Consider the following 23,984-nt stretch of genomic DNA (forward strand, 5'->3'; position numbering starts at 1 on the left):
AAGAGCCTAAATAAGATTGGGGGAACTATGAAGACTGGGACCCAAAGGTATGACCTTAACAGATGTAATGTGAGGAATAACGAAGTGACCACATCTAAGGGCAAAAAATGTACCTCAATAGACATAATGAAAAGCTACATGTGTGAAGCACATTAAGTTACACCAATCACAGGAGCACTAACAACTGTCTTTTTTTCAACAAAACAATTAAAAAATAACAACTACAAAAAATAGATTGTAAACTATTACTAGCTCTTGTTCGGCCTCCCGTAGTCTTCTAGTAACCTAATTTGAAAGGTTACGTTTTTATTTTTAAGCATTAGTCAAATGAAGAGACAAGTTTCCAATTTAGTGGAGAGTGCTACCTGCGGTATCTCCATGCAGCAAATATTCTCCGCTTCTGTGGGCATGGTCGCACATTTTCCACAACGGCACCTATCCATAAAATAAAGGTAGATGTAATAATGGCAGAGGTCTGACTATAGTGGCTCTGGTTAGTGTCTATAGCTATACATATGACAGTGGATAGGCTGATGTTAGACGTAAATCTTCACGAGTAAATCATGGGTTATGTGTAACATGACTTCAATATAGTTTGAAATTAACCCATTAAATGAGCCAGTGACTTCTCTAAACTACACAGATGACTGATATAGATGCTAATCTAGCGTAACGATAGCAAATCAGCAACTTTAAAAGCCAACAACGTAGGCTAGCGTTAGCAAATGATAATAACTAACCGCATACATAAACAAACCAACTAAAGTACCGTATCCAGACACAATATATTAAACTTAACCATTCAGAGACGTCCTGCTGTAGCCGCTGAGCATCAACTTCTTCAGGTGCTTTGTTATCCGGATCAGATTCTGGGTCAAACTGAAAGGCTTGAACGACTGGGTTTCTACGAGCCATTGCGATACAACCACCGTAAACAGAGCGCATGTGGCTGCAAGCGGCTCCGGGCCACACCCCCACCCTCCTCCTTGACACGCCCACCGAAACAGCGCATTTGGGGGAAGCTCAATGTGCGACTGGCTCGGAGTGGCTGTAACTCTGCACCACGGCTGAATTTCAGGAACATCTTTGAATACTGTGTTAGTTGCCCACTAATACCTATATTAAAGAATACATAAAAATAGCATGTCATGGGACCTTTAAACATCTTTATAATAGGGCTTGCTCGTTGCCCGAGACAATGGCAGCCAGTCTGTCCCTTGTAGCATTACCAGGTGACTGGTTATCTGCTAGGGGGTCACATTGAGGTTTGGGGTCACGCATTTCGAGTTGACTAATGACTACGACTAATGATGACGTCATAGGGTAGGTTTGACCCATTTGGTAAGGGAAGAAGGGTAGAGGTAGGGGGTCGGCTTAAAAGTTAGGGTTAGGGTTGAGCAATGAGGGGTAGGGTTGAGCAATGAGCAATGAATTCGGATTCAGCCAATTTGTAGCTGTTTAGAAACGGACTGTAAAAATAAAGATTCTAACCATTTGCCCGGTTACTGAGCTGAACGGCCCCGAGCTGATTGGCCCCGAGGGCTACATGACGTCAACGGAGAGGCAAGGCACCCTGGGGACTCCTTCTCTCATTGTACATACACTAACTTAAAGGTTAGATTCAGTCAACTGGTCAATACTCCAGCTAGTCAAACACTGCCAGCTTCATGAATGTATTCCACATAAAAAGGTACCACTTCTTTACAATGCATTATACAGAGATTTTGCGGAAGGACGATAACTGCATGTTCAGTAATGGGGAAATGGAATGGGTGACATGGTGTCAAAGTTCGAGACCCGGTATCAGTGTTGTGACTGGTAAGTACATGTAGGTGGAAGCAACACTGTGTGTGACTATAACCTGACACTTCATGCCGGATCAGTTCTTTGCAAACCAACTCAGGTTGTGTCATTCCTTCTGTGCTAGTGTTAATCTTTCAAACCTCCTCCTTCTCTACCTCTCGTATTTCGCAAGTGTTAAAGGGTCGGTTTTTATTCACAACAGGATTAATAAAAAGGTAGACCGTATTCATGTCGACAGTAAAATATTACTCCAACTACTTTAGCGTTGGAGACACACATCACACACACAAAAGGGTTTTGTATAAAGCGATCCAACGGATTTATGTACATTTATTCCAGCAGAGAATAGTATCTGTACAGGGTTTCAATATATAAAAGGAATTTATATATAAACCTCATTTAAAAGCCTATGTATGTACATGCCTAGTTTTAAATAAAAAAAAATCATTGCTTTCTCTCATAAAGAGAATAGTTCATATTAAAAACTACTAGAAGTAGAGTACAATATAAACAAAAAAAAAAAAACTTAAACCAAACTGAAAAGTTTGCCTAGCCTAGAAATAAAAGCCAGTAATGAATAAAACAGTTTAAATAAGTAAAGCAGGAGATGGGGCCTGTAGCTCAGGGAAGCCCCGCCTCCAGGATGCTGCCCAGTAGGGTGCGGTCCTTCAGAGCGTTCTCCACATCCCCTCCTCGATCTTCAGGAACACCTGAACACAGACACAGGGTCAGCATCACTGAATCCACAAGGACACTGCCTGCTCTCTGAACAGCTGGTGACCTGCGGTCAGTCACTATTGTGAACACCCGCACAAGAATACATCGGTTACATGCTAGCCCTAGCTGGGAGGCCTCACGCTAGCCCTAGCTGGGAGGCCTCACGCTAGCCCTAGCTGGGAGGCCTCACGCTAGCCCTAGCTGGGAGGCCTCACGCTAGCCCTAGCTGGGAGACCTCACGCTAGCCCTAGCTGGGAGGCCTCACGCTAGCCCTAGCTGGGAGGCCTCACGCTAGCCCTAGCTGGGAGGCCTCACGCTAGCCCTAGCTGGGAGGCCTCACGCTAGCCCTAGCTGGGAGGCCTCACGCTAGCCCTAGCTGGGAGGCCTCACGCTAGCCCTAGCTGGGAGGCCTCACGCTAGCCCTAGCTGGGAGGCCTCACGCTAGCCCTAGTTTGGAGGCCTCACGCTAGCCCTAGCTGGGAGGCCTCACGCTAGCCCTAGCTGGGAGGCCTCACGCTAACCCTAGCTGGGAGGCCTCACGCTAGCCCTAGCTGGGAGGCCTCACGCTAGCCCTAGCTGGGAGGCCTCACGCTAGCCCTAGCTGGGAGGCCTCACGCTAGCCCTAGCTGGGAGGCCTCACGCTAGCCCTAGCTGGGAGGCCTCACGCTAGCCCTAGCTGGGAGGCCTCACGCTAGCCCTAGCTGGGAGGCCTCACGCTAGCCCTAGCTGGGAGGCCTCACGCTAGCCCTAGCTGGGAGGCCTCACGCTAGCCCTAGCTGGGAGGCCTCACGCTAGCCCTAGCTGGGAGGCCTCACGCTAGCCCTAGCTGGGAGGCCTCACGCTAGCCCTAGCTGGGAGGCCTCACGCTAGCCCTAGCTGGGAGGCCTCACGCTAGACCTAGCGGTGGTCCCATGGTAGTTATCATGCTAGTGCTATCTGGGAGGTATCATGCTAGCCCTAGCGATGGTCCCATGCTAGATAGCATGCCGGCCCTAGCTGGATGGTAGCATGCTAGCCCTAGGTGGATGGTAGCCTTATGGGCGGTCTGTACCTTGGTGAGTCGCGCCTCCTTGGCCTTGCGGAGGGCGAAGATGCCGCGGCTCTCCAGCAGTGAGCAGAGAGAGAGGCACTCCCCCTGAGCCATGCCCCCCACCTGCCGCTTCGTACACAGGCGACTGTACACCTCATGCAGCTGTGAGAGACAGGAGGTATATTTATATCAGAGGAGAGAGACAGTAGGTATAGATCCGGAGCCAGAGAGAGACACTAAATATAATATTAAATAATATATATACAAGTGTCTACCTTGCCGAGGACCACCTCCTTGTGTTTGCCGCTCTTTGTGAGGAGCAGCAGGCAGCAGACGAGGAGTTTCTGCTGCAGGGGGAAACTCTCCCCCTCCCCCCCGGCGGAGGAGGCCATGCGGTCCCCGTACACCTCCGACAACACGCGCGCTACCTGGGGCACGCCAACATGAGACGCTGTGGGGGGGGGGGGGAGGGCAGCAGGTGAGGACAACAGTCGCTATGTAGAGGACATGAACTGTGTTGGGGCTAGGCCGTCACGGGCTAGGCTACCACCGTGGCTAGTATTGTCACATCATGACTAGGCTAGCGTCTGTGGATAGGCTAATATTGCAGCTAGGCTAGTTTCCTCGTCGTTAGGCCAGTGTTTAATATGGCGAGCGAGGTTTGTGGTGGCTAAGCTAGCGGTTTACCTTTAGCGTCTTCAGTGTGGTCCGCTGCTTTCTTGCGGTCGTCAGCCTCCACAATCTCAACGGCTCTCCTGATATCCAGACACAGAATCATTTCAGCATGTGTCCAGAACAAAACACATAGTAACAAGAGGCCAGCCTTTAGAGTGGTTTGGTTGAGAGAGGAAATGGGCAATATAAATAATATAAATATAAATTAGTGATAAGTGTTTCTCAGTCGTGTTGTTGAGAAAGGAGTGTTAAGTCACCTGCAGATGTCCAGAGCCTTCCTGGCATCTCCCGACACGGCAGAGACCTTCCTGGCGCAGAACTGGACAGCCGAAGCGTCCAAAACCCCGTCACCAGACGCCTGAGAGGGAACACGAGCATTAGACCACCAATACACACCCACACTAGAGCGCAGAACGGGCCGCATTTTTCTGTCCGAGCCCGGCGAGCGTATGACAGAGAAGTAACCGAACCCGACATCAAGATATACATGGCCGAGCCTGACCCCAACCCGACACGGTTACATTTATGGGAATGAAAGCATGCCTTTATCGAGGTGAGCGCAACAAGCGCACGTTAATGTGCTCGCTGTAAACGTGCGCTTGTTGCGCAGAATCTTAACTAATTGAAATTCACAAAAAAGGCCACAATAACGATAAATTCCACAAAATGACACAAGAGGTGCCGAGGAACAGAACGTTAACATAAAAGCAACGCCATGCCAACTCCTATGCCTTATCGCGCTGATGTGACCGAGCCCGCCCCGAACCCGAGGATCCTTTCTTAATATTGATCCGGCTTTCGGGCTCGGGACGCGTTTCCATGCTCTAACCCCACACATACACACACCTGAGTGAGTCGGTCCTGGACGATGGCAGCTAGCTCCTGGCGGCTGTAGGGAGGGAAGTGAAGCAGCAGGGGCCGGCAGCGGGGCAGGGCCTGCAGGCGCGGCAGGATGCGGTCCGTCAGGTCCAGGGCGTTGGCGATACCTGCCGCGACATCAGGAAATATTAATATAAATGATACAATCAGCTGACATGGAGACCACAGATAAACGTAAATAGGTGATCAGAGCCCCTTCAGGTGGGCCCGGATGTCTTACCAACGAGACAGAGGCGAGAGCCGGCCAGGTAGGGCCACTCGAAGATGGTGTATAGGACCTCCTGAGACTTGCTGTCCCTGGTCCATCTCATCCAGAACCAGCAGCCTGAAGGAGGGAGGGGGGGGAAGGGGGGGTCACAATTTAGAAACGAGTAACCTGGTAGACTCAATGGGTTGATTAGAACCCAGAACCTCACAGCTGGGAATCCAACACCCAATCACCAGACCCAACCTGCACCCCCCACCCCCACCCCCAGTTCCAATCGAAGTCCACCCGTCCTGACCCCAGCTCTACTCACACAGTGGGCCCGTTGCTGGTCAGCAGCTTCTGCAGAGCGCTGCTGGAGTGGCCCCCGGCCCCGCCCCCTAGTCGCTGGGCCAGCAGGGGGAAGATAGAGTGGGAGCTGCGGAGGGTCATGCAGTTCAGCACCACCGTCTGGACCTCGCTCAGCGCCTCCTGGGGGAGGGAAGACACACAGGGGGGCAGTCAGGACAAACAGCAGTGACCAGCCACAAAACATGTTCTTTAGGCTTCTTGATAGGTCAACAGTGGTGCCATCGCTCATTATTCCTTACAGACAGTTGGTAGCTAGATTGAATATGGGCTTATACAAATCATGACAAAAACATTCCTCCATTTATCCAGAACAAGTCAAATCAATTTGAGACACGCATTATTAATCTAATCAAGTGGTAATGTTAGGGTGCGTTAGGTTTACGGGCGTTGTGTTTAGTGGCGCTGTGAAGGTGCATTTCGATAGTCCTAATGTTTGGGGACATTAGGTTTTACGTTAGGTTTAGTTCTGATGGTTTGTGTGCGTTGGCCTCAGCGGTGAGGTTAGGGTGCGTTGGGTTTAGTACCTTCATGTCTGCGAGCACGCGGTGGAAGCAGGCCGTCTTGCCGGTGCCGGGCGCCCCCGAGATGTAGAGGCTGGCGGGGGTGCTCCCCAGGGCCCGCTCCTCCAGGAAGGAGCGGATGGCGGCGCGCTCCGCGTCCCGGGACACAAGGCGCTCCGGGACGGCCGTGTGCAGAGACTGCTTCACCATCTGGTACCGGGACCCTGGAGGAGGGGGGGGGCGCATTTATGATGAGTGTCATATACGAGTGTCAGACATGAAGCCCAGTGTATGACATTAACAGAAGGGAGGTGTGAGTGTACTCCGACCCCACATTGTCAAACTACACCTAGGCTCCATCTCCTCATAATACTGACGGTGCTATATCACTGGCCTACTGATGGTACCTAGGTGAACTGAGGAACCAGTGAAGCCTTATCAGCCTACAAACACAGATAGTGAACACGACAACAAGTGGACCTACTCTCTGCAAACAGACGAGCGACCGCAGACTTCACGTTGGAATGGGCTGGGCTTGCTGGCAGCGCGGCCTGCCGTCTGGGGGAGGGCCTGGCGTTGGGAGACATCGGCTTGGGAGAGGGAGGGGCCATTGTGCGGCACGGCTGCAGCGGCGAGTTCTCGCAGTTGTCGTTGAAGAGTTTCCGTGGCGATGCTCTTGGGGTGGGTCTGCTCTGTTTCGGTGGCGATCCCAGCAGGTTGACGCCCAGGATGCTGACATTGTCGTCACCTTGGAAACCAAAACATGGTGTCAGACACAGTACCAGCTAGACACGCGCACATACACACGCATGAAAGATATGGAATTATATTTTTTATTATCTTTCCATTTGTCAATTGTAACTCAATAAGAAAGTAAGCTAATTCAATTAATAAATATGCAGTCATGTTTTTAACAGAAATACAGGACAAATAAAATACCAGCTGTATGATAATACATCACATGTAATTGTGTAGGGCATTTTGTATGGAATATCATGAAGCATGTTTCGACAGTGGTGGATACTGGATCCTGTTCTTACCTGTTCGCTTGCGGGGGCTGAGGGGTATTCTGTGTGGCAGGGTCGGGGAGAGTGGGTTGATGGGACATAGCCGGACCGAGGTCAGGCTTTGGGGAAGAAGCTTGCACTTCTCGGGACTGGGAGCCGGAGGTTCATTCTCCAGGGGGATCGTCGACTTGTTGGACACTGGACGGCAGGACTTGCGTCGAGGGAAGGGCAGAGCGGGCTGGACCTGTCCCTTGGAGCGTGTGCTGGGCATGTTCTGTTTAAAACGAGGACGATTAGACGTACACATAGGTTGGTGAACGGGTGACGCTAAATTCAGCCATACAGGAAGGAAAGATGATTCGGTATTTGGTTCAACTTTACTGCTAACAATTCCAACAACTAGTGCTTGATAAGAAAACTGACAAATGTAGATACAGATACAGAACGGCAGTGCCTTAAAAACAACCCGAGATTGTATTGGCGCCATTCGAACAATCCAAAATTAAAAGCGCTCCGGAAACCTCAGTCACCACAGATCTACTTGCTAGCATGTTTTATACCTAAAACTTTAAATAAAGTGCTAGATCGAAAGCAAGTATTATCGGGATAAGTTAAATTACAGTGTTACCTTTGCTGATTTGTTGGTAGTTGTTGATCAGGTTTACACTAGACCGCTGAAGACTAGCTTTCTTCCAATACTGAGACTACAAAAGTTGCGCCAAATATTCTCCCTTCTCCTGAGGTCACCAGAAATTGCTGGGCTCTGATTGGTCCCCGAACACCATTGACCTGGTTTCCCACGCTCTCATTGGCTCAACCCGAGGAGTCGTCACCTTCCGGTTACTCGGAACTCAATGGCGGGAGATTCAATGACGTTGTTTTGGCGGAATTATATTTTCCCGGGAAGGACAGCTGTTTGGTTGGATTCGAAAACTCTGTCCCTTGTTTGACATAAGCTGAAAAACTAGTCAGCGGCCAGACATTAATGATAAAACACACTGATATGATTGTGTTTGATCAATCAATACAGAATATAATCGTATTCGTTGTTTACTAAATATTTGAGTGAGACAAAGGTTCGTGTAATCAACCCGATAACTACATCAAAACTTTAGGGCGTTATTTACCAGCACTTTTGTAATCACTACCGCCATTGTATTCCTCTACCGAGAATATATTCAAAGCAACACTAGAGCAAGTATTAATTTAATCAGGACAGACGACCACACTCAACTCAATCTCTTTGTGGTCGGAACCCCTTCATTACATTTTTTAATTAATCCTACGTGAGAACCACGTATTAAAAAAATAGGAAGCCTTTGGCCATCACATTAATAGTTACACCACTTATTTATATCAATGATATACTGTTAGGCGGAAGAAGGACTTCCGGGCTCAATTTCCCATAATGCAGTATAATGTTTGTCCAGTTAACATTTAGTTTACTTTACTCTTTAGTTTTAATATATGTACAAACTAAGAAATGGTGACTTCAGACAAGTTTTCGGGTTAGAGTTCATCTAAAATAAATCGAGAAATATTTTATTTAAGAGTAATTATCCTTATCTTAGAAATATTTTTTGAAAAACATACATTATATTTATCATGATATTTGCATATTTGTACATTTAAATTATATCAACATGTTAAACGCTTGCATTGTAACATCTTCTGTTGCACCTTTGAAAAACCACACGACAAACCACAGTGCACCAAGACCCTTTTCCCCAAAATACATGTTTATTTCAATTGATCACATGATTAAAAGATGGCTGATTAACATAACATGGCCGACAGCGTGACAGAGTGAGGAACAACTAGACCAAACCGTCACCTCACAACCCTAGCTGCACTCACTCTCCTGATCCATACCTTCTCACCCAGCATTCATCCATTCATCTGCACACACCCTTCACCATCTCATCCACTCAGAGCAGTGCTGCTAGTCCTCCCTAGGGGCGGGGCTACGGGGCTGAGCCCTGTCACTCCATGACTTCCCTTCCCCCCATTTTTGTTCCTATATTACAAGCTTTTTACAACATAAAAATAGATCAATAACTATGGTTATCATATTCATTAGCTTTAATGTAAATATACAATATTTTCTTGCATTTTTCAAATATAATCGATTATTTTAGTTTCTCCCTCCCCCCCGCCCCACCAAGCCCCTCCTCTGGAGTCCCCTGACAAACGACGAAGACGTGATAAAAACATAACGGAGCCCTGTTTCGCTGGAACCGGTCGTTAGGTCAAGGTATAAGGCAAGGACCAGCGAGAGGTTCTGCTCCATTGAATGGTTCCCGTTCAGAGGAGCGGAAATCCAATAAGAAGTAGTGTGTGTAGACGACGAGCAGGGAAGAGACCACGGGGGACGAAGAGCTCTGCGCCCACAGACCCCTGGAGCCTCTGGGGGTTCTCAGCGATGAGCGTCATATCGTCACAACATTCCTTGCATAGCAATAATCACAACAATCTAAACACCTGAAATTCTGTCTTCACCAGCAGCACAAGTACGGTCAGATATTGCAGGTGATAAAATATAAAATAAGACTTCTGGAAGAGCTATCGTGTGTGTGCGTGTTCATGTGTTTCTTCCCTTCGGCATCTGCTCCCCCAACAGGAAGCAAGCCGTGTTTAAACAGAGCCTGATTGGCTGTTCTGTAGCTACCCGTACTCCCCATGCTGTTCTTAAAGACCAGATGGCAGCAAGCCTGCAGGGGCACAGTCGAATTGACAAAAACACATTTCTTATGAAAGTTTTGTTTGTGTATATATATATATATATATATATATATATATATATATATATATATATATATATATATATATATATATTATTGTGTGTGTGTGATGATGCATTTACATAGATAGTAATATATTGGGAATTTCTTGAAGCATGCAGGTATTCTACATAATGCTAGTCTGATAGAGGATTTTACATACATGTCGTCAACGGACATGCTTGGCTCACTATGCACACGTTTGGCACTTGGTTGCTTGGTCACAACCCCTCCACCCCTCCTCACCTCCTCCTCCTCCTCCTCCCTGGCACTACTGGAATGGCTATCAAAGACAAACTCAATCATAGATTCTAAACAAAAGAACAAAAAGGAAATAATAAATCCTCAATGGTGCTCCCAGCCACTGGTGGCGGCCCAGGAGGGTCGAAGCATCACTCAGCTAAGATAATAGTACCCTGGAGGGCTGAAGGGAACGCAGTATACAAAACATAATCAGAACATTTTCATGGAATGAGTCGCAAGGAGAGAGGAACAGAAGGGAATGCATTGGGTTTACTTTTTTTCTGTTTTTCTTCTTCCGATGTAGGTCCTCAGTGTCAGTGTGGCGTGACGACCCGGGTCACATGGTCACAGTGCAGCGGGTCAGCACCCAGACGATAGTCCGCGGCATTCAGGAGACGTTTCCTCAAACCCATGCATGCCTCCAGCTGGTGTTCAGTGTAGCTCTGCAGCGTGTCTTTAGTGTCTTGCTGTCCCATAACCTTAGTGTGTGGCTCTTTAGTCTTTTGTGTTTAGTGTGTTTGTCTCAAGTGTTGATGTGCGTCTTTAGTGTTGGTGTGTCAAATGTGTGTTGGTGTGTCTTTAGTGTTAAGTGTGTCTTTAGTGTTGTGTGCTAAGTGTGCGTGTCTACACACTTAAACCACCCCCCACCCCCATATGTCCTGTGATTGGTCAAAGTGAGTTGAGTCCTGGTGTGGTGGAGCAGAGGATGCCATGCGCTCACCTCCCTACAGGGGGCGCTGGGGGGGCTCCTCGCATCATACCTGGAGGAGGAGGACATGTTAGCACAGTGGTCACCTCCTCGCTGCACCACAACACCTGCCGGCAGAGGCTGGCTTACCTGCTGCTCTACTTCCTTCCTGCTATGATCATTAATGAAGGTGGCCAGGTAGGTATGATAGTGACCAGGAAGGTATGATAGTGAGCAGGCAAGTATGTTAATGACTAGATAGGTATAATTACTGATAACAGTAAATGTGAGCACTGGCGTAGAATGCTATTGCATACCTGCGTAGCTGTGCATGCCGTATAACTCACCTTTTCTGTCCATATGGTTTCCTGAATAGCTCAGATTAGTAGCCGGTGAGGTCATTCAAGCCTGTGACATCAGCAACACGCGCTGCCTCGGATGTCATGGGCGACCATTTTAAACTAGCTTAACCAATTATTACTTTTTTCTTGTTCCATACCCCAACTCAGTGATGGCGAACATTTCTTTGGTATTTTTGACGAAAATGTATTTGTTGTCTACTCTTTGAGCTTCTTTTGGCCTTAGATAAAAACCTGTTGCAACCTCCTGGTCTTCTCATACTTACATAGTCACTATCATATCTACCTAGTCACCACCCTTTCAGCAATAAATGACACATTTCTCTAACTACTGGAATATTGATAAAGAGATAAGCCAGCCTGGATAGTCGGCATCATGACTGCATCACCACTACCACTTTGTCAAAGAGCGATTCGGACAAGAGTACGCTTCCATGGACCTCGTGCCCGTAAGAGGGTGCATGGTGAAACGGTGCCCTACCCTTGGTGCCCTTGCTGGGGTACACCCTGCTGAAGGGCCGGTACTCCTCTGGTGGGGGGAGGTCTTCAACAGGATGGAAGTTAAACTTGGATTCAAAGTCATCTGTGAAAAGGACGATAACACACATGGAGAATTTTAGGGCGAGGGGGATAGTTCAAAAAGTAGTGTGTGGTGAGGGTGAACGTCAGTTAAGTGGGTGTTGATGAGGGTGAATATTGGTTGGGGGTGTGGCTGGATGACGGGTGGAAGGTGAGGGTGGTGATGGAGGCGGGGTCAGGGATGGGGGTTGATGATGGAGGCTCGGTGGGGTTGATGATGGATGTCGGGTTGGGGTGATGAGGTAGGCTGGTTGGGGGTGATGATGGGGGCCGGGTGGGGGTGATGATGGAGGGCGGGTTGGGGTGATGACGGAGGCCGGTTGGGGGTGATGATGGAGGCCGGGTGGGGTGATGACGGCGGCTGGGGTGGGGGTGATGAGCTAGGCTGGGTGGGGGTGATGATGGGGGCCGGGTGGGGGTGATGACGGAGGCCGGTTGGGGGTGATGACGGAGGCTGGGTGGGGGTGATGATGGAGGCCGGTTGGGGGTGATGACGGAGGCTGGGGTGGGGGTGATGAGCTAGGCCGGGTGGGGGTGATGATGGAGGGCGGGTTGGGGTGATGACGGAGGCCGGTTGGGGGTGATGATGGAGGCCGGGTGGGGGTGACGGAGGCTGGGGTGGGGGTGATGAGCTAGGCTGGGTGGGGGTGATGATGGGGGCCGGGTGGGGGTGATGACGGAGGCCGGTTGGGGGTGATGACGGAGGCTGGGTGGGGGTGATGATGGAGGCCGGTTGGGGGTGATGACGGAGGCTGGGGTGGGGGTGATGAGCTAGGCTGGGTGGGGGTGATGACGGAGGTCGGGTGGTGGTGATGACGGAGGCCGAGTGGGGTGATGATGGAGGCCGGGTGGGGGTGATGATGGAAGATGGGGTGGGGGTGATGAGCTAGGCTGGGTGGGGGTGATGACGGAGGCTTGGTGGGGGTGATGACGGAGGCTTAGTGGGGGTGATGACGGAGGCTTGGTGGGGGTGATGACGGAGGCCATGTGGGGGTGATGACGGAGGCTTGGTGGGGGTGATGACGGAGGCCGGGTGGGGGTGATGACGGAGGCCATGTGGGGGTGATGACGGAGGCCATGTGGGGGTGATGACGGAGGCTTGGTGGGGTGATGACGGAGGCCAGGTGGGGGTGATGACGGAGGCCGGGTGGGGGTGATGACGGAGGCCGGGTGGGTGGGGGTCATGGAGGCCAGGGGGGGGTTACTCACCTACGATGGACTTGGAGGAGGAGCTGGAGTGGCCGTTGCGGAGGGGAGGCGGCGGCGGGGGAGGAACGGCCGGGGTGCGGGAGGAGGAGAGGGAGGAGAGGGAGGAGGAGGAGAGGGAGGGTGGAGGAGGAGGTTTGCTACCCCCCCTGCTGTGAGGCTCGGAGGAACCTGAGCTGTGGCCGCGATAGGGAGGTGGAGGGGGCGGGGCGTCCCGACCGCCGCCGTTGCGGGTGCCTGGATGGGGAGCCTGAGGAGCTGCAGGACACACACCACACCACACACACACACACACACACACACACACACCACACCACACACCACACACACACCACACACACCACACCACACACACACACACACACACACACACACACCCACACACACACACACATTAGAACCAGCTTCTGACTGGACGGAGAGGGAGCAGAACACATGAGGGGCCTTGGTTCAGGTTAAAACTAACCTAGCCACTGTCTTATATCCATAGTGATGCAGAGGTTGGCTTTGGCACCTTTGTTCTTATATTCTGAGTGACAAAGATGGCTGCACTGCAGTGATGATCATTAATCATTAATGAGCATATTCAAAGCTTTAGTTAACGTATAATGCCATTGGCCTTCAGACAATCTATTCAGAAAGATAGCAAGGTATCAGATCAGAGGTCCACAGTCACACACACACACACACACACACACACACACACACACACACACCCACACACACACACACACACACACCACACACACACACACACACACACACACACACACACACTTCTTCTACTGCTGAGCAGGAGAGGGGGTAAGGGGCCTGATATGTGGGACTGCTGGGGTCCCTCATGTATAGCACGTCTCATCCTTTCTGTCTTATGTGGAGCAGCCTATACCAAACCAGACCACGCTCATTAAGCTTTTACTTCTACCGTTAAATGATCTGGAGGGTGCAGCCGGGTAGTGTAGAGGTGGTGACGGGCTGGCGTCCGCTGATGATTGCTATTATATGGCTGAGTAGGGTGGAGGATGATAGTGTAGGGTGGTGTAGGATAGTATAGCGTTGTGAAGGTCAGCATAGGGTGGTGAAGGATAATGTCAACTACAGTAGGGTGGTCAGCTAGACTCGGGCGGTGGTTAAGGTGGTGCAGGGTTATGGGGGGGGGGGGTGTAGATCACCTGTTCTGCGGCCCGGTGGCTCCCTGGCGGGCGGAGGGGGTCTGCCACCCTGCGGGCCGGGGGAGGGCGAGGGTGGAGGCGGGGGGGCGTGGGTGCGTCCGTGCGAGCCTCCGCTGTTGGGGGTCTTCTTGTGCAGGGAGTTCTGGCGCTGGGGCAGCTCCGGAGCCCCGTCCACGTAGCTCGGCCCGTTGGACCCTCCCCCCGGGGGATGGCGGTAGGGGGGAGGAGGGGGAGGCGCCGAGGAGCCCCCCGTGGGGGAGGGTCTGCTGGAGGAGGAGGAGGAGGAAGGTGGCTTCATGGAAGGGGGCGGGACCGAGGGGCTGTAGGAGGGGCCTCGGCCAGGCGTGGGGGGGAGGGGTTTCTCTCGGCTGTGGTGGGAGGACGGGAGGGCGGGGGCCTTCTGGGTCCTCTCCGGGGGAGGGTTGGAGCGCCCGCCACCCCCGCCGCGGTTGAAGGGCGGCGGAGGCGGCGGGGCCGAGGTGCTGTTCTTCATGCCGCCCCCGGAGGAGTGGGACGAGCCAGAGGAGGAACTAGGGGGGCGGGAGAGGTCCGGGAGGGAGGGGCGGTGGGAGCGCTGGTGGTCGGGCGGGGCAGGCTTGTGCTCAATAGGGGGGGAGGGGGAGGAGGAACGGCCGGAGGGGGGGCGGGGGGCACTGGGCCGGGAGGCTGGGGGTCGCAGCGCGGAGCGACCCACCGTTCCGTCTGGAGGAGGTAGAACACGGAGAACATGCATCAGAACCACAATCCAAAAAGGCACACTACGTCCACGGTTCAGTTGAAAAGGGTGCTCTGAAACGCAGCGTCATGGCGACGCTCACTTTAGGGGCTGGATTAGACTTGCTGTAACACCAAGCGTAAGCGTATGCGACCTGCTACGACCTGCTGTGTCCTGTGTTCCGACTTGCTGCGGCATTACGCGGCGGCAGAAAATTGCATCGAAAGATTGATATCCTACAGGTGTGGGAAATTGCGGACTAGGTCCGACAGTCTCTCCTCGAAACTTTCTGCCATGCTTATAATAACTTCCCCGACTCTGACCTCGAGGTCACTGTTTATTCCCTCGATCGCCCCCCACTTTCTTGTCAGTATTGCATCTTGCGGACGTGTCGGGTTCGCCTGCGCGACTGACGCACCACGGTCGCAGAATACACATGGCAGCCATGATCTGTATACGTATGCGTTGTCTGCAGCAGGTCAATTACAGCCTTGAGGCTACTGGGATGGCCCTGACAACAGAAACCTCAAGGTGAGTCTTTTCAGCAAAGCTCGCTTTTTGAGGGTGGGCGGGTATGGAGAGAGTAGGGAGGAGCAGGGGCGAGGAGCAGGTGATTTGGACTGGAGCTAGCTTTAAAAACTAAACTCTTGCTTGTTACATTAAGGGAATTTAGTAGACACTTTTATCCACAGCATTGTTCCTTTAGCATATAATAGGGGATTATGTTCAATCAATTCTACGTTGAATGGACACAGCGGTGCTTGTTATTATATATGCTTGTAATTATACTTCTGTTTCTGTGACTGAGCGTAATCCACCATAAGCCCCGTCTTCAGTGACGTCCAGTGATCTTTGTTAAATGGAAACGATGTGTTGTACCAATGAACATGTGTGACCCTGCTTAGCTTTGCTGTAATAGAGGAACCACAACATGTAGCAGGGCAGAGGACGCGGGCCCTGGCGCGTAGTTGAATAAATCAACCTTTACGGGATATTCAAAACAGCAAGGTCTGAGAGAGAGGGTTGATGTTTATTGAAGCTCCATGAAAAGGTTTTGTTATTAAAAGGGGAGAGCAGATCTGTGCCCTTCAGATACTCATTTTGTGACAGTGTAGACGGTCTTAACTATTTCATAAATTCTTATGAAATAGTTAATCTTAACTATTTCGTAAATTATCCTCCAATCTTGGAACTTTCTTCAACATTCAACCTGTTCAGTTTCTACTCATTGGATAAAGGATATCGTTTGTATGGTGGGATATGTATATGTTCTTGTCCATTCCTGAACTACGCAACCATGTCGATCTATAGTGCGTCAGTATGTCAGTATTTTACCTCCAACTGGTCGCAATTTGGGCACGCCTCCTTGGAAAAGACCTCCCATTGGCATTGGTCCTCCTCCTCCAAAACCTCCTCCTCCTCCTCCTCCTCCTCCTCCTCCTCCTCCACCACCACCTCCTCCTCCTCCACCTCCACCTCCTGATTCTGAGGAAGTAGCAAAGTCATCAACATATATCCAACTAGTGAAAATATGTTAAAGATACGTATGTATGCATGCATGAGGAGTCACCGGAGGCTGGCGTATGAGCTTATTTTAATGGTGCTACAGTGTTATATAACTCATTCTCTATGACGGGTGCTATAGTGTTCTATAAGTCATTCTCTATGACGGGTGCTATAGTGTTCTATAAGTCATCTCTATGACGGGTGCTATAGTGTTCTATAAGTCATTCTCTATGACGGGTGCTATAGTGATCTATAACTCATTCTCTATGACGGGTGCTATAGTGTTCTATAACTCATTCTCTATGACGGGTGCTATAGTGTTCTATAAGTCATTCTCTATGACGGGTGCTATAGTGTTCTATAAGTCATTCTCTATGACGGGTGCTATAGTGTTCTATAAGTCATCTCTATGACGGGTGCTATAGTGTCCTATAACTCATTCTCTATGACGGGTGCTATAGTGTTCTATAACTCATTCTCTATGACGGGTGCTATAGTGTTCTATAACTCATTCTCTATGACGGTTGCTATAGTGTTCTATAAGTCATCTCTATGAGTGTGCTATAGTGTTCTATAAGTCATCTCTATGATGGGTGCTATAGTGTTCTATAAGTCATCTCTATGATGGGAGCTATAGTGTGATATTACTTACTCTCTATGACCGGTGCGCTTCGGTCGTTGATGGCTGTCTTCTTGAGCCGGGCACCTTTACAGATGTCTGAGAGCAGAGCTCCTCTGTCCTTGGTACCATCGCGATTCAACTTGGAAGGCGTCGTGTTTGCCTGCAAGAAGAACCATCTTCAGGTTAGTGGTCGGGGAATGTAAATCCCAGCTGAAAATGGTCGGGGTTCCTAGCACCAATATCTGCAGTATACCTGTAGGCATGCTTGAGCACGTTGCTCTACCGGTTCATTGTAAGTCACGTTGGTTAAAGGCTCTGCCCAATGCCTTAATATTAATACATCCGTCCAAAACAATGGATTGATTGTGGATTAATTGTTCTTCAACAATTGCCATGACTAATGTGGATTGATCTTAAAGATTGAGTATCCCTCACTTGCCATTCTTACTTCCAAAACATGTGTACTGTACAACAACTGAAATTAGTGCAGAATAACTCTAGGATGGATTGTTAACCACCAAGTTGATGATAATCGTATGTAGTATGTATTGTGTTGAGGAGGTGATTATTTAATAGCAGTTATGTTAATTTGGCTGGCCGAGGCCGAGACAAGTGTCGGACAAACTTACACACACCCCCTTTACTGACCTGGCTGAAGGTGGGAGGAGCGGGAGGAGGCGGAGGCCCCGGGGGAGGGGGGGGAGGAGGGGGCATGCTGGTCTTGGCACTTCTGAGTCAGGGGGTTCACCGACTCACTGTGGAGGTAGAACACTCTCGCCTGGAGAGAGAAAGACAAACAACCGGGCGTCATTCTCACGATAACCATTAATCAGACCGACTTCCAATTTTACGGTTGTATTGCGGAGGACTCAAGGAAATTCAGTGTAGTGTGTGAAGTTGTTTGGACGAGCAGTTCTGAGGAAAACTTCAAGGAGCAATACTGAGGCCATCCCGTCAGTCTGTTCGAAACAGGCACGTTTTGAACGGGCACTGTACTAGTTATAATAAATCCATGTATGCAGTGGATGTGAATTGTGACCCAAAAGCAGTGGATGTGTTTTTTTCTATCAGAAAGGTTGCACTGAACCGCAGGTTGCACTGAACAGATTTCCCTATTGACCTTTGTTGACATTTTTAACTCATGACTTCCTGACTGTCATTGCTGTAGTTAATCCAACATGTATTCTGCGGCAGCAGCAGCATACAGGGTGCAGGAGAGGAGGCACAGGCCGAGAGATGTATGGTTGCTAAGGGGTGCAGGTGAGTGGATCTTCCCGAACCAGTTGGCCTCTCAGGGATCATTGTTGATCCAGCATGTTAGGCTGGCGGCTGCCCCACCCCTCCTCCCCCCGCCTTACTAAACGCTACAGCAGGTTTTCACGGAGGGAAAACTAAAGGAATGTCACTGAGCAAGCTTGCCAGTCACAAGCAGAGACAGCTAGCTTACTGCAAAGGCACTGCTGCTAGGCCATGGCAGAGAAAGCTAAACTGTTTATAAAAAAAATTAAAGAATAATCGAATATCTGCTGGGTCCGCATAACCTCGGCCAAAGCCACAGATATTCCAGAGCGGCAGAGGATCCTTTGGAATAGTTGTGGCTTCCTATGGGTTAAATTTTCTGTTTCAAATCTCAAGAAAGGGGAAAGATGATGGGCTCCTCTTTTACAGCGGTGGAAAACCGAAAAAGGAACAGCTGCACTGAGAAATAACTAAATTCCTGAACTACTAGTTTTTACTCCCTCTGACAATACTGTTTCCTTTACTTTGCTAAGGCCCTTCAGAACACAGATGCATTTGTTGGACAAAGCTCTTATGCATTGTGAATTTATAGGACTTTGGAATGGGAGACATACTTGTTCTAAAGTGAAGTTACTTATTTAAAGAACAGTGTGTATACCTCTACTTACAAGATTACAGTACCGTGAGGTCTGAAGTAGGTCACGGCTCAACTTGTACTTATTTTGGCATAGGATTGGGCCATGGTGAGATACACCTGGAGAAAGTACAGGTAATAAGGAAGTGAGCCTCGGTGCTCGACGAAATAACTCTCCTTCTAGGCCCACTGACTGACAGTTCTAGCTTTCTTACCCCGGCCTTGTTTGCAAGATTGTCCCTACGGAACCACAACTATTCCTCTAATAAAACTCACCCGAAAATAATTAACAGAATCAGTCTCAGATATTGCGTGATGTACCAAGTACATGTATATACAAATATTCACACACAACCTTGGTTAATGCGAACGGAGAGTCGTTGGGGGTTAATAGCAGAGGAACAACCCTTCAACACATGATCCCTACAGCTGGTAAACATGCGACCTGTCCGTACTGTGAAGCACACCAACCAATTGAATAGTGACTTACCTTAACTTACAGGGGGTGGACAACCTCGTCCTCAGAACCAACATGAATGGAAAATGTTGCTGTGGCAAAAGATCCCAGTGTCCATAGTGGAAGTGTTGTCGTTGCAGTATAATATTACGAATGTTGACCCACGCTTACGCTAGCATGGAAATAGCCCCAAATGTAGCCTGCTAACCAAGAGGCTTGGTCGCGGCGCAGGCTAGCGCAAGTTGCTACCTGCTAGCTAAAGTTATCCAGCAACACTTGCTTAAGTTGGCTAGAAACAGTAGCTAAAGTTGGTTAAAGTCGGCTAGCAGAAGTTAGGTAGCAAAACTAGCCAGTCGCAGCTAAAGTTAGCTAGCAGTACTAGCAGAAGTTAGCTGAAGAAAGATAGCTAGCAGAAAAGTGTATTCCTGGGCCAGCTGTCAGTGTCAGCACCGTCCGCTAATTAGCTGCAAAGTACTTCTGATAATGTAAACACCCGGCCGCTATACGATAGAAGTGTGGGAGTGCCTTTTTCGGTAACGTCTGCCCACTTTATCCGCGATTTCAGATCGAAACTACAGCATTTTCTGTCCAGTGTTGAGCTGCAGGCGAAGATGTACTCTCTCGCCTGTTTAGGAGTTCATCGTTAGCTCGCATGGAACCCGGAAATGGGCCGTCCGACACAAAATGGAGTCAGGTAAGCAGCCCACCGTAACACGAAACACACCTAATAACCTGTACCTGTAGAACACACGTACTAACCGGTACCTGGCGAAAACAAAACCCCTTCCAGCAGAAAACTCGACATGAAAACACCCATTAGCTGTAACATTAATTCTGTTACCCAAAGTATATCAAACAGACACAAAAATGTATTAGATTAAAATAAGAAAAGCCTAAATAGTGGAAAATAGTGACTAGGTCTTTAGATTATAAAACCTTTTCAGTTTCCCAATTATGCTTTTATTGTCCCTTTCTAGCAATGACATTAAAAACAACATTCCGACAAGTGTGCAAAGATCATTTCTTTAATCAGAAACAGTATTGACACATCACTAGTTGCATGAAACTGCATGGCTGTTCACCCCAAAGACAACGGTTCGAAAGGCACTGTTGGAATGTTTTTGCTCATTGGTTAAATCAATATTTGATGCATAAGTTAAATTCAACCAAAGGGTGTGATGCTGATATCGAGAGCTTGTCCAACAGGCACAAGTGAACACACAAGTTATCAAACTGAATTGTTCATTATTGACAATCTAGGGTGTTAGCATTTCTGCGTCTCCAAGTGAAAACTGGAGATTTCAGAAGGAAGTACAAATATTCAGCAACAGGTGTATTGCCAAAATTGTTTCCCCGAGAATAAGCGCACTCAGATGTAGCTACTTAGATAGAAAAATAGACAAAAGTAAGACAAGTTGTGGGATCTCATTACTTGACATGCAACAATGTCACTGCTCAGCCAGTCGTGCCATTAGGCACATATGTCTTCATCTAGGATTTTAGAAAATATTTTTGCCTCCAAAAATATTTAATCCGATTTCCTACGGTCACTCATTACTTGACTTTAGTTTGAAACGGGAGACAGCTCTCTCTAGAGGGACGAACAGTACCTCCTCTACAGATGAACAAAACATATCACCTCATGATTAGTATGCTTCTCATCATTAAGACTGTATCAATCTGTGTGGGAGAATCATATAAATATGAATATTAATAAGCATGGCCTGAATAAATTACCAACGTTCATCCGGGGAGGCGGGGGCCTTGTTGCTGCCAGTGATTAGAGACAGACAGAGTGGCGAGCCTTCTGATACAACCCCGCTCAGAATAAAATCTCCACTATAATTTTCAACAGACCAATTAGAATAGTCCAGAAGATCGACTCCTCCTCCTGAAAGTCCTCCTCGGAGCCCTGGGGGAACTTCTTGCGTCCACCTGGCTCCTCAGAGGAGATCTTCTCAAAGGGGTCCAGCTTCACAGTCTGGTCGTAGAAGACCCGCATCTCAAACTCACTCTCCAGGTAGGATGGGTGGCCATAGATACCGATGCCAACGGGCCTCACAAAGTCCCCGGGCACAACCACCAGGTCCTGGCCGCAGGTGGTGGACTGCAGCTTGTACGTGTCGAAACTGGGCCGCAGGGTCTTGTCGGACACGTACAGGTCGGCGTCTCCCTTCAGGCTGCGCATGAGAAGGACGATCCTCCCGTCGTGGTTGAGGCGCAGGTAGCTGTAATTCCCGGCGCCGATGTGACCCTGGACCACGTGGAGCAGCGTGAACTCCTGTGGCAGGCCGTCCTCGTCCGTGGGTGGCTGGAGGCCCCCGGCCTGGGACAGCAGCAGCAGAACTAGGACGCTACAGCACAGCATCGCGACAACCGCATGTCAGGCTGTCAACGGCTGGATGTCAGGGAGGAACCTGAGGAGCAGCAGAGCAGGTTGCACATCTGGTTCAAAAACTACAAAAGACCACAGTATGTCTATACACAAGAGTATTAGGAAAGAAAATGGGAGACAGTCAAAGTAAATGTAAACAGTTCAGGCTTGAATTATTGGCTGCTATCTATATGCTAGATAATTGAATATATATATTATTGAAGAATGGTCTTAGAGAGTTGAAAGAACACAGCAGCCAGACTCACTTTATTAGTGTTTTGTTACAGAGTTTAAAAGGACCCAGCAGCCAGACTCACTGTAATATGATTTGTTATAGAGTAATAAAGGTCGCGACAGTCAGACTCGCTGGATACGTGATCTGGCAGAAGGGTTTTAAACCAACTTCTCAGGTTGACAAGTGGAACAAGTGGTTTGGCTCTTAACCGCTTCTATAAATAGGATGATTAAACAGCTTGACCTAAAGCAGTGAGGGGAGTGTTTTCTAAACCTTTCCGTCATTACAGTCAGATATAGAAAGACAAAGAGACATGGCAACAAAGACTATGTATTATTACTGCTAGAATATAATTGGAAGCTGGTTGCTCAAAGCTACACGCTACCACGTTTAAAAATAATGAACCAGACATGCCCATGTCAAATTGTTTTTACCCTTGGATTATGTACGTTTGTAGCGGGAATGGGATGTATGTTGACGTAATGCTATGTTAACACCGATCAGACTAGCTCTCAAAGCTAACAAACCTGCAATGCTAACACAATGCTAAAGCGAAGCTAATTACTGATAACGTGGTTGTAAGAGTTGCAATTGCGAAGTCAGAAACGGACTAGTAACTTAATGTTAGATATTTTCCGGAGCACTATCGAAACGATTGATGACTTACAATTCATCGCTGTCATTATTTACACGCCCGTTTCCCGACAGGTAGCTTTTATTATTTTTTTTAAAGCCACCTGAAACAAAAAGTTCAGTGAACTTCCTCTTCCTACAGCCGGATATGTAGAACTACTGCCCCCAGAGTGCAGTGCGAGACATGCAATTTGAACTCATGGATTTTAATATTATAATTAAAATGTATGTGTACTATAATAAATACAATTCAGACTACCGAGGATTAAAAATCGTATAAAACATAATTATAATCCAATGTTAAGACTTGTTTTATTATAATTAGATATTACGTCAGATACATTATGTTATCAGTTCATAGTAATTGAAAGTTGGTGGTGACTACTACTAGTCATGTAATTAAAGTATAAATATACCCCAGAAGGTTGCTTTATTGTACCACAACTTCATTTATTTCAGTAAAACAAAATTCCCACCCATCATTCATGCTATGAGTCTTCCATCATTACCAGGTTGAAGCACCAGAAAGTTGAACTGGATCAAATCAAAAAATTACATTTCTGGCTGCGTCATTGAATTTCTTTCTCCATAATCAGCTAAATTCAGACTGATTTGATTCTTTTATACAGCATTCAACTCAACCACATTTAAGTCTCGCCATTTAGTAATCTGCCATGATTGCTAGGCCACGGCTAAAATATCTTCTACTGTTTCATTGAGTGTTCATTTGTAGATCAATGGTTTCCATAAACACTCACACCACATTCTGAAAAATCAATGGAACCAAATGGACACATTTTGTACTCTCTCACTTTAATGAACACCAACTGTATGTTTAAATCATAAAAGCACAACAAATGTTTCAGGGTAAAGACAGCAAGTTGGATGATATTCTCCGGTAATGTTTTTTTTTTTCTTTTTTAAATATAAGTATTCAGCGCCACATCAAAAATGGTAAATTCTACATAGATGTTTACTAGTTTAATAATTGTCACATTAGATTTCCCGTGGAACTCACTACCACTTAATATTAATAATTATTATTATTGCAAACCAGTTGACCAATTTAAGGCTTCTGAGTTCAACAGCGTAAGAGGAACACATCACATCAAAGACCGGGCCATCGCGCCAACTCTACAGGATCACCTGATGTTATTTCAAAGTAAAAGGCCCCAAAAGTAGTGTCATAATCATAATACGTTATTTTCTTCTTCAGAATACACAATCATTCTAGCATTTAAACAAATCACTTTATCTGACGTCCTATGAAAGATTTGTTTTTTAGTCATTTTGTTGAGGGGAGTGGCTGTAGAGGCGGGGGAGGTGCTTGCTTTACACACCTTGCGGTCTTGGATCGCTTCGGAACTGTACGGGC

At 48.2% G+C, this 23,984-nt stretch overlaps 4 protein-coding genes across 4 annotated transcripts in view; 1 reads left to right on the forward strand and 3 right to left on the reverse strand.

Moving 5' to 3' along the window:
* mrpl45 (mitochondrial ribosomal protein L45) overlaps positions 1 to 23,984 on the forward strand; it is a 66,304-nt gene that overhangs the window by 11,189 nt on the left and 31,131 nt on the right.
* Positions 1,667 to 7,903, reverse strand: LOC130379181 (cell division control protein 6 homolog). Its single transcript, XM_056585865.1, is given in 14 exon segments — positions 1,667 to 2,492; positions 2,495 to 2,513; positions 3,572 to 3,712; positions 3,826 to 4,001; positions 4,238 to 4,305; positions 4,483 to 4,583; positions 5,072 to 5,211; positions 5,325 to 5,401; positions 5,403 to 5,429; positions 5,623 to 5,780; positions 6,185 to 6,384; positions 6,645 to 6,908; positions 7,201 to 7,441; positions 7,796 to 7,903. Coding segments are annotated over 13 exon segments (1,677 nt in total). The 5' UTR covers positions 7,439 to 7,441; positions 7,796 to 7,903; the 3' UTR covers positions 1,667 to 2,424.
* Positions 9,991 to 20,030, reverse strand: LOC130379185 (WAS/WASL-interacting protein family member 2-like). The gene is made up of 8 exons (XM_056585872.1): positions 19,401 to 20,030; positions 17,686 to 17,815; positions 17,068 to 17,197; positions 16,245 to 16,394; positions 14,195 to 14,896; positions 13,026 to 13,280; positions 11,719 to 11,820; positions 9,991 to 10,951 (listed from the first exon to the last, which is right to left on the reverse strand). The coding sequence occupies exons 2-8, from the start codon at positions 17,749 to 17,751 to the stop codon at positions 10,908 to 10,910; spliced, it is 1,449 nt and encodes a 482-aa protein (XP_056441847.1). The 5' UTR covers positions 17,752 to 17,815; positions 19,401 to 20,030; the 3' UTR covers positions 9,991 to 10,907.
* c3h6orf120 (chromosome 3 C6orf120 homolog) lies at positions 20,378 to 22,752 on the reverse strand. The gene is made up of 2 exons (XM_056585903.1): positions 22,644 to 22,752; positions 20,378 to 21,784 (listed from the first exon to the last, which is right to left on the reverse strand). Exon 2 carries the CDS (start codon positions 21,733 to 21,735, stop codon positions 21,190 to 21,192), a length of 546 nt encoding a protein of 181 aa, XP_056441878.1. The 5' UTR covers positions 21,736 to 21,784; positions 22,644 to 22,752; the 3' UTR covers positions 20,378 to 21,189.

This window comes from Gadus chalcogrammus, chromosome 3 (genome assembly GCF_026213295.1).
Source record: "Gadus chalcogrammus isolate NIFS_2021 chromosome 3, NIFS_Gcha_1.0, whole genome shotgun sequence".
Lineage (NCBI taxonomy): Eukaryota > Metazoa > Chordata > Actinopteri > Gadiformes > Gadidae > Gadus > Gadus chalcogrammus.

Coding starts and splice junctions, on each gene's coding strand:
- LOC130379185 (XM_056585872.1), bottom strand. CDS start 17,751: ATGCCCCCTCCTCCCCCCCCTCCCCCGGGGCCTCCGCCTCCTCCCGCT. Junction 17,198..17,685: donor CTCCTCCCACCTTCAGCCAG/GTCAGTAAAGGG, acceptor TTCTTCTTGCAG/GCAAACACGACGCCTTCCAA. Junction 13,281..14,194: donor GCCACCGGGCCGCAGAACAG/GTGATCTACACC, acceptor TGTGTCCTGCAG/CTCCTCAGGCTCCCCATCCA.
- c3h6orf120 (XM_056585903.1), bottom strand. CDS start 21,735: ATGCTGTGCTGTAGCGTCCTAGTTCTGCTGCTGCTGTCCCAGGCCGGG.